The sequence below is a fragment of the Chenopodium album genome, chromosome 21 (assembly GCF_948465745.1).
Source record: "Chenopodium album chromosome 21, dcCheAlbu1.1, whole genome shotgun sequence".
NCBI lineage: Eukaryota > Viridiplantae > Streptophyta > Magnoliopsida > Caryophyllales > Amaranthaceae > Chenopodium > Chenopodium album.
This window is the reverse complement of record NC_137854.1, coordinates 22,856,128-22,866,562: the sequence shown is the minus strand read 5'-3', so window position 1 is coordinate 22,866,562 and position 10,435 is coordinate 22,856,128. Positions and strand designations below refer to the sequence as shown.

Here is a 10,435-nt window from a genome sequence, read left to right as displayed (position 1 = left end):
AATAATAGTTATTAGAACTTCATTATAGTATGCTTTAGATGATTAATTTGAATAAGTAGCTAAAGCTATAGAGTTATTGTTCTTTGGGATTCATACTTTTATTTAAGTTATAATAAAGTCATTATTTTATATTAGAAGTTTCATTTTACTAATATTTGTGAGCCAAAGAAAGTTAAAGTTAGTGAAATAAAGATTTTAAGATATTTCCTTTGGTTATTATCAAGCTAGTAAGAGTGACGTGGTATGGGGATTATTTTTCTTAACTTTACTTGAATTTGGGTGTGAATTGTGTTTATATTTGTATGATTCTACTTGGGACAAAGGGGTGCAAAGCAAGGTGCCCTTTTGAACCAATATATGTGATATTTATTATGAGGATTCTGTGAGTATATGCGTATGGTATTTGAACTAGAGTATGATGTCCCTATATTTTCAGGCGTAAAACTACAATGGCCAATAACGCCGCCCTTGCTGAAGCCATCCGAATGTTGGCAGAGAATCTGAACCAAAACCGAGGGGATCAACTTGACCCCCAGGCAGAAATGTTCAAGAAGCTAGCACAAGTGAGACCCCCAGTGTTCAAGGGAGGTGCTGACCCCACCTTCTTAGAGAACTGGATACGTGAGTTTGACAAATTGTTTGTGGCACTGAACTTCCCTGATAATTTGAAGGTGGATCAAGCAGCCATGTATCTTAAGGATGAAGCTGACATTTGGTGGAGAGATAACTGTGAGCTAGTAAAAGCCAAACCTAACTTTGGGTGGGAGGTATTCAAAACCGCTTTGAGAGACAAATTCTACCCTCCTTTCCTAAAGAAACAAAAAGCCCAAGAGTTCATAAACCTGGAAATGGGGCAGATGACAATCTCTGAGTATTATAACAAGTTTATGGCACTTGCTAGGTTTGCCCCAGAAGTAGTACCCACTGAAGAGCTGAAGGCTCAGAGGTTTGAGCAAGGGTTAACTAACCAACTGCAAAAAGACCTAGCGGGGAAGGTATTTAAAACCCTAGACAAGGTATATGAAAGAGCTGCCCACATGTACCACCTAAATTCTAAGAGTGTGGGAGAGACTGCCAAGGCCGGGGAAAAGAGGAAGGACTTTGGGAGACCAGAGCACCAAAGTAGCTATAAGAGGCCTAGGAATGGGAACTCATTTGATAGAGGTGACCAAACTGCTAGCAACTCTTCTACTGTTAGCAATGGAGAGAGAACCTACCATTGTAAGAGGTGTAGGAGAAACCACCCTGGGAGAGATTGTGATGGGAATTTAGTGACTTGTCGGTTCTGTAACAAGAAGGGGCATAGGGAATATGAGTGTTACACCAAACAGAAACAACAGGGAAATGGTGGGAATGGTGGGAACACTCAACAGAGGCCTAACAACTTCAACAACCAGGGGAACAGGGGAAACGGTCAGAATGGGAAGTTTGGAAATGGTCAGAATGGGAAGTTCGGCAATGGAAGCAACAACAACAACAGATCTGGCAACAACAGCAACAACTCAGGCAACAACAACAATGGTTACCAGACAAGAAACAACACTCCCGGACGCTTGACTGTGATGAGCAAGGGAGAAGCTGAGAGGTCCTCAGATGTAGTTACTGGTACTTTTTCTATTCATTCTGCCTCTGTCAACACCTTGTTTGACTCTGGAGCAGCTTACTCTTTCATTTCTACTTCTGTTGTGCGCAAATTAAACTTAACTGAGTCCAGTCATGCTGATGTGTCGGTTAGTCTGCCTACTGGCAAACTTGTCCATTGTAATAGAATATTCAAAGGCTTGCCTTTGAAAATAGGAGAAGCTATCTTCCCTTCGAACCTTATTGAGTTTAATCTAGGGGATTTGGATGTAATTTTGGGGATGGATTGGCTGAGTTCATACAAGGCCAAGATAGACTGTGAGATGCAGAGGGTGCAGTTGAGAGATCCTTTGGGTAAGACGGTGTCATATAGACGTTTAGGGAAGCCTAAGGGTTTTGGGATAATTTCTGCTTTGAAGGTCAAGAAGCTAGTGAGTAAGGGATGTCCATTGTACTTTTGCTGTGTCCAAGATTTGAGTATGAGTGAGAGTAGGCGGATGGAGGATGTACCCATTGTGAATGAGTTTTTAGATGTTTTTCCAGAAGGGATTTCAGGAATGCCACCTAAGAGGGAACTTGAGTTTACCATTGATTTAGTCCCAGGAGCTGCACCTATCTCAAAAGCACCTTATAGGATGGCACCAGCTGAGATGAGTGAGCTAAAGGCTCAATTACAGGAGTTGTTAGACAAGGGGTTCATTAGGCCTAGTGCATCACCTTGGGGAGCACCTGTGTTATTTGTGAAAAAGAAGGATGGAAGCTTGAGGCTATGTATTGATTACAGAGAGCTGAATAATGTGACTGTGAAGAATAAGTACCCTTTACCTAGGATAGATGACTTGTTTGACCAGCTAAAGGGGGCAAGTGTGTTTTCGAAGATTGATTTGAGGTCGGGGTATCATCAGTTGAAGGTTGCAGATAAAGACATTCCCAAAACAGCCTTTAGAACTCGATATGGGCATTATGAGTTTACTGTCATGCCTTTTGGGTTAACCAATGCACCAGCCATATTCATGGACTTGATGAACCGAGTGTTTCATGAGTATTTGGATAAGTTTGTGGTTGTATTCATTGATGACATTTTGGTGTATTCGAAGAATGAGGAAGAACATGCTGAGCACTTGAGAACTACCCTTGAAACCCTTAGAAAGAACAAGTTGTATGCTAAGTTTTCTAAGTGTGATTTTTGGTTGGAGAAGGTTGCATTTTTGGGGCATTACATTTCGAAAGAGGGTGTATCTGTGGATCCTGCGAAGATTAAGGCAGTAAGTGAGTGGCCAACACCTAAGAATGTGACTGATGTTCGTAGTTTCTTGGGATTAGCTGGGTATTATAGAAGGTTTGTTAAGGATTTTTCGAAGATAGCTAGACCCATGACTACCCTTATGAAGAAGCAGAGTAAGTTTGAGTGGAATGAGAGTTGTGAGTCAGCTTTTCAAACCCTCAAAGAGCGATTGACTACTGCACCAGTGCTAGTATTACCTGATGGGAGAGAAGGATTCGAAGTGTATAGTGATGCTTCAAAGCATGGTTTGGGATGTGTATTACAGCAGAATGGAAAGGTGATCGCATATGCATCGAGACAACTGAAGAAACATGAGGTCAATTACCCTACCCATTACTTGGAGCTTGCAGCTGTTGTGTTTGCCTTGAAGATTTGGAGGCACTACCTTTATGGTGTTTCTTGCAAGATCTTCACAGACCATAAGAGCCTAAAGTACATCTTCACCCAAGATCACTTGAATATGCGGCAACGTAGATGGCTAGAGTACCTCACAGACTACCATGTCCACATTCAGTATCATGAGGGAAAGGCAAATGTAGTTGCTGATGCCCTTAGCAGAAAGTCGAGTCATAATGTCAATGCTTTAATTGTGGCTAATGAGTTGTGTGAAGATATGAGGAGACTGAACCTTGAGGTTATCAATCAAGGAGAGTTAGAGGGATTACTGAGTGCTTTAACCATCCAACCTACCATATTTGAGGAGATTAGGGAAAAGCAACTGGAGGATGAGTCGTTTCAGAAGATTAGGGATCGGGTGACTAGTGGTGCGGAGACTGAATTCAAGATTCATGAGGATGGGAGTCTGAGATATAAAGAGAGATGGTGTATACCACAGAAGTGCGAGGAGATTAAAAGAAAAATCATGGAGGAGTGCCATAATACACCTTATTCAGTTCACCCCGGGGGAGATAAGTTGTATAAGGACTTGAAAGAGTTCTATTGGTGGCCGAATATGAAGAGAGAGGTAGCTGAGTTTGTATCCAAGTGTCTGACGTGCCAGAAGGTGAAGATAGATCACAAGAGACCCATGGGAAAAGTACAACCCTTGGAGATACCGGAATGGAAGTGGGATTCTATATCCATGGACTTTGTGACAGGCCTACCCAAGACTCGTTCTGGGAATGACACGATTTGGGTGATTGTGGACAGACTTACTAAGTCAGCGATGTTCATTCCTATCAAAGAGACCTGGAAAAAGAAGCAGCTAGCAAGTGTCTATGTGAAGAATGTAGTTCGCTTGCATGGAGTTCCTAAGGACATAGTGTCAGATAGAGATTCGAGGTTTCTATCAAAGTTTTGGCAAAAAGTGCAGGAGAACCTTGGGACAACATTGAAGATGAGTACTGCTTTTCACCCTGCAACAGATGGTCAGACTGAGAGAACAAACCAAACTATGGAGGATATGTTACGAGCTTGTGCTTTAGATTTCCAAGGAAATTGGGAGGATCACCTACCTTTGATAGAATTCTCCTACAATAACAGTTACCATGCAAGCATCAAGATGGCACCTTTTGAAGCACTATATGGAAGGAAGTGCAGAAGTCCAGTTTGCTGGAATGACTACAGTGAACGGGTTACTTTGGGTACAGATTTCATTGAGGATATGGTGGGCAAGGTGAGACTAATCCAGTCGCGTATCAAGGCAGCACAAGATAGACAGAAAAATTATGCTGACTTAAAGAGAAGAGATGATGAGTTTAATGTTGGGGACAAGGTCTTTCTGAAAGTTTCTCCAACAAAAGGTGTGATGCGATTTGGCAAGAAAGGGAAACTTAGTGCTAAGTATGTGGGGCCATATGAAATCCTACAACGTGTGGGAAAGGTGGCTTACAGATTGGCTTTGCCAATGGAGTTTGAGAAAATGCATGATGTGTTCCACATTTCCCAGCTAAAGAAGTATGTGCCTAGTGAAACTCATGTTTTGCAACCAGAGACTATTCAATTAGATGAGTCTCTAACTTATGAAGAAAGACCAGTAAAGATACTAGATCACAAAGTGCGCAGTACTAGAAACAAAGATGTGAAGATAGTGAAGGTCCTTTGGTCTAATCAGGAATATGAAGAAGCCACTTGGGAGGCCGAGGAAGAAATGAAAAACAAGTATCCCGAGTTATTTGACGAGGTGAGTTACGAGGGCGTAACTCTTTTCTTTTGAGGGGGGAAGAATGCGATGTAATTTCGCGCTTTTACCTTAATTATACCATTTATTGCTTGATTTTGCACGTTTTTGCATGTTTTTGGTTATCATTATGCATTATTATTGCGTTTACATACAATAAAAGTTTGTACACTTAAGCCAAATATGAGTTCGTTGAGTACAAAGTCCGATTTGTTAAGCATGTTTGTTAAGAAGCAAGCAATTTACAGCAATACAAAACACAAAAGTTTGAGCTATTTTGAAAAATTATGGTTTTTGGGTTAAGTTTCGAGGGCGAAACTTCTTTTAAGAGGGGTAGATTGTAATCCCCCAAATTTTAATTTAATTATAATTTAATTATATGTTACTCTTATAATTATATTTATGGTAATTTTATTAAATAAATTATTTTATGGAAGTTTTTAAAATAAAGTAGTGTTTTTTTTATATTTATTATTAATAATCCTAGCCTATTTAGGAATACCAATCCTAATTTAATTAGGAGATTAAAAAGCCCAAAATAAAAACCCTTATACCTCTCCTCCCTCAAAACTCACGTAAAAAAAAAAAACACACTCTCCTACTTCCTACTGCTCTTCACGAAGAGAAGAAGAAAAAAAAAAAAAAAAAAAAAAAAAAAAACCTTACCTGCTGCTACAGTGCTGCCGCCAGCAGCACCACCGGCCTGCCGCCACTGCCGCCACCGCCTGCCTGCTGCCGACCACCAGCAGCCCAGCCAACAGTTGCCTTCCTCCCTTCTCCTTCCCTTATTTCTCCTTCTCTTATTTTTGTTTTATTTAATTAAAGTTTTGATCTTTATTAAATTTTGTTTATGAATTCTTATTATTATGGTTTGATAGTATGTTTAGATTATAAAAGATTATAAATTTATGGGTTTTGTATGTTTAAATTATTATATTAATTTTCAGATTTGGTTATGTATGAATTTAGGGTATTAAAGTGTTGATTTTTCATGTTTAAAGGCTTATTAACGTACTAAACAAGTTACTTAATTATTCTATGTTCAAAGTATGTCAAAGTATGATTATTTTGGTTGTATATAAATTTTCAGATTTATTAAAGTTTCAATTTTTATGAACAAGTAGTGTTAATTTCATGTTTTTATGCTTCTAAACCTATAAAATATTTATTGTGGGTATTTTGTGATTGAAAAAGCTTTGAACTTTATATTCTAACCTTAAAAATAATTTTCAGATTTTATGTTTTTTATTTTGAAGCCTCTAATTGCATTGAATTGATATATTCTTGGGTTTTTAACACACTAATTTGCTATATAATGACTATTTCAAATAATTATGCTTATGGGATTATTTTATATGCTTAAACCAAATTTTCAGATTTATTTTACCACTTTAAAGTTGCTGTAATTTATTATTAAACACTATATTTTCATGATTTTAACACCTAAACTTGTAGTTGGGATGTTGTACTATTAGTTTTGGCTAATTGGATTAATTTAAGGACTTTATCTTAATGGTTTGAGAGGTTTTTAAATACTTTGGTATTGCTGTAATTTTAATTGCTTTGGTATTGATTTATTCCTTATTAATTGGTTTAGGAGAGGACTTTGTAGAAGGCGATTTCTAGTCTTTAAAGTGGCCAATCGAATTGTTTACTCAAGGTACGTACAAGTTACAAAACCTTGCTTTTAGATGCATGTTTAAGGATGGATCGAGAACTTAGTACCATGTCTAGGGATGACTGGGTTAAATTGTATGGTTATACATTGTGAATTTCATTTGATGTGCATTATTTATTATTGCAATTATTGGTTATGTACTAATTATGCAAGGTATGCTTAGAGGCAAAGGTATGTGATTAGTGAAATGATTCAATTATTACTCATTCATGATTTAATGAAATAGGATGAGTAAAGGAATGGTTCATGTCTTATAAGACAAGGTTAAGAGTTTGGGGTGCCTTATGCACTCAAGGTGTTTATACACCGAGGTAGTAAAGGAATGAATAATAAATGTTGCTTGCCACTAATAAATCAAGAATTGAAATTGAAAAGTTGTTTTACTTGATTGAATTGATATTGGATTGATTGAATTGTTATGCATGTGAGTCATCACCAAGTCTAAACCTGTAAATCACGTAAAGTGCAAGATGGATGAGCAATAAAACTCTGGATTGGTGCACTTCTGGAGTAATGACAATCAGGGGTTGGGGTACATGGGGTATTAGCCGTGTACTTTTCTCGAGGCCGTCTGATCTACGAGTCTCTTATTTCAAATACTTTTTTTTATAAAACTAGGAGTTAGGTGAGATCTCATACTAACTACGGTCACGGAGTCGCGCCCGTGGTCGTTGGATGTTTATTGATGTTTCCGAAAGGAGGCATGGGGTTTTTCTTTATTGATGTTCCAAATGGGACATGGGTTGGACAACCTTGTCTATTGCTAAATCCAATGAATAAATTGAAATGAGTTAGCTACTATTAGCTAGTGGAGTCTTAATAAATTAAATAATCGAGTCGTGTGTTGAGTTTGTGATCTAATTATGCGTATGATTGATTATTAGTAGCATGTTAAGTATTTCCTTATTTTACTTTGCAGCTTGTATGTACTCAGTTTTGCTGATTGCGTGCTTTTGTGTGTGTGTCCTTCTTGGTCATGGCCTTCGCCTTCAAATGACCCTGTGACGATCCAATTTTTACACTTGTAATATTGGGGAGCAGAATAACCACAGGTTCTCTCACATGCAGCATTCATCAGGGTTGTGGGATCTTGAGTAGAGAGTTGGTTGCTTATTTTCGCGTTTCTTGCAAGTTTGATTTTATTTAACTCGTTTTCACTTGACACCATTTCTTTTGGTTTAAGTTTGTTTTAACACTGAATTTTAATTACTTACTTATGCTTTTGGGTTTTGAATAAGGGCCTTAAAGGTTCCAACTTGTAATACTTTGCTTTGAGGTTTATTCAAACTGTTTTGGTTTTCCGCTGCTAACTTCTGTAATAGCCTTAACGTTTGAACACGTGGCGGTAGCACTCCAGTAATTCTCTTGGATTTGTTCAGGTTATTTACAGGTTTCTCACAGGTTCTTAAGAGAGAATTATTGGGGTGTTACATGGGTACTCATCTAACATAAAAAGATTTGTATCCTTAAGTGGAGAAATGAAGCTGACAAGTATGAAATCCCATGATTGTCACATGTTGATGCAAGTATTTCTACCGATTGCAATTCGTGGTATTTTACCGAAGCACGTGAGGGAAGCTATTACAAGCCTATGTTCGTTTTTCAATACAGTATGCAGCAAAGTGCTTGATCCTTGTACACTTAATGCTTTGCAAACGGATGTGGTTGTGACTTTGTGCAAATTTGAGATGTATTTCCCACCCTCATTTTTTGACATAATGGTGCACCTCATTCTTCATTTGGTGCGTGAGATTAAGTTGTGCGGTCCAGTTTTCCTAAGGTGGTGCTATCCTTTTGAAAGACACATGGGCACATTGCAAGATAAAGTAAGGAATCCGGCTCATCCGGAAGGAAGCATGATTCAAGGGACCGTGAGTGAGGAGATTGGTAATTTTGTGGCCGACTATTTAGCCGTTGCTGAACCTATTGGTCTTCCTACTTCTCGACATGAAGAGAGACTGGATGGTCATGGCACAATTGGGTCGAAACGAATGTCACCTGATCGAGATCAGTTCTTACAAGCACACCTTTATGTGTTGCACCATGTTGCAGATGTTCACCCATATTTAGATGAACACATGGCTAGTTTGTGTGATGAATTTCCATCGAAAGGTGAAAGGGCACTAATGCAGTTGCATAATAAGAGGTTTGTGAGTTGGTTTAGTGAAAGAGTGATGAGTCGTTTGGATGATAGTGTCACCGATACAGTAAGGTGGCTTGCTTATGGTCCTAGGGACGATGTTCGCTCATTTGAGGGATATGACATCAATGGGTACACTTTTTGGACAGAGGGTCGGGATTTGAAATCTTCGTCGACCCAAAACAGTGGAGTAACGCTTGTGGCATCGTCAAGGGAGTTTTCAAGTGCAAAGGATAAATCACATGTCGATGCAAAATTGTCATACTACGGTCGAATTCAAGAAATATGGGAGCTTGATTATTGTAACTTCACGGTTGCACTTTTCAAGTGTATGTGGGTTGATAATATCAGGCGTAATGTCAATTATGATGACTTTACTCTTGTAGATCTTGGCCACTTGAATGATAGTGCGGAACCGTTCATCCTAGCATCTCAAGATAAGCAAGTGTTCTTTGTAACTGATCTAGTCGATTCAAAATGGACCATTGTGCTAGCTGGGAAAAGAAGAATCCTAGGCATTGGAGATGTTGAGGATGAGGAAGAATACGATGCGTTTGATGATTCAGCACCTTTCACTATTCCTAGACCTATTGCATCAAATGACATAGACGATTAAACAACTTATATGCGGTCAGACCACAACGAAGGAATGTTAGAATGAGGTACTACAACAGTTAATTTGATATTGTAAGAATTTAAAAGTATTATTTAATCATAAGTTAGGTTATTTTATTAATAGTTTTGGGAAAAATGAATGAAAGTGTTAACTTATATTAGTTGCTAAATTTTTACAAGTTCTTTTTAAGGAATGAAGTATATCTCAAAATATGTTAAATATGATAGAATTTAATACTTGAAGTGTCAACGGTACTAGAAAATAACAAGTTACGTAATTTATAGAGTCAATTTGATGAAAATAGAATAAAAACGATCTATATGTGAACTTACTTGCCTATTTTATATACTAACATGTAGTATGACCTATATGTCAACATTTTTATCTTTTATGGACCTAATATCGTTTTATGTTTGTAATGACAGGTTTTTATAACTCATGGAGGACGATCATGACCCACTAGTAGAGGATTTGGAGGATGATGACGATGGCTTTGATGGTGAGGATGAGGACAAGGACGAGCCATATGATGTCAACAAGGAGACTGATTTGGGTGAGCCAGAAGTTCAGGAACAAGATTCTTTTGAGCTCAGGCTTGAAGAATTTGAATTGTCAGCTGAACGTGCGCCTCCTATTGATTCTACAATTGTTGAGGTCGTTGGTGAGAACACTACTCCTCAAACTGATAGCCAAAGACAGGAGCAATTGAACACAGGTGGTGGAGGGGGGGGGGGGGTTAAAGGCTCATGCTAAGAGAAAGGGTAGGGGTCCGACAACAAGTTTTAAGAAGCAAAACGGTCCTATGGTCCTAGAGTATGACAAAAGAGGACGACCTACTGGCAAATGGCTTTGGAATTATGCAAACCAAGTTGGCATGGGTGCTCGCAAAATCCCCATTACACTTGGTTGGCGGCAAGTACCTCCAGGCTTGATTCAAACATTTAGGGATGATACCAGGGCAAGTGTTTTGTTTAAATTCACATTTACACAATTACAAATACTTTCACTTAATAGTT

General features: G+C 38.4%; 1 protein-coding gene across 1 annotated transcript; it reads left to right on the top strand.

The window, feature by feature from the left end:
* Positions 1–449: 449 nt before the first annotated feature.
* On the top strand, positions 450–9,854 carry LOC145600565 (uncharacterized). Its single transcript, XM_081656447.1, has 4 exons — positions 450–1,287; positions 1,660–1,935; positions 3,013–3,298; positions 9,845–9,854. Exons 1-4 carry the CDS (start codon positions 450–452, stop codon positions 9,852–9,854), a joined length of 1,410 nt encoding a protein of 469 aa, XP_081512573.1.
* The last annotated feature ends 581 nt before the right edge of the window (positions 9,855–10,435 follow it).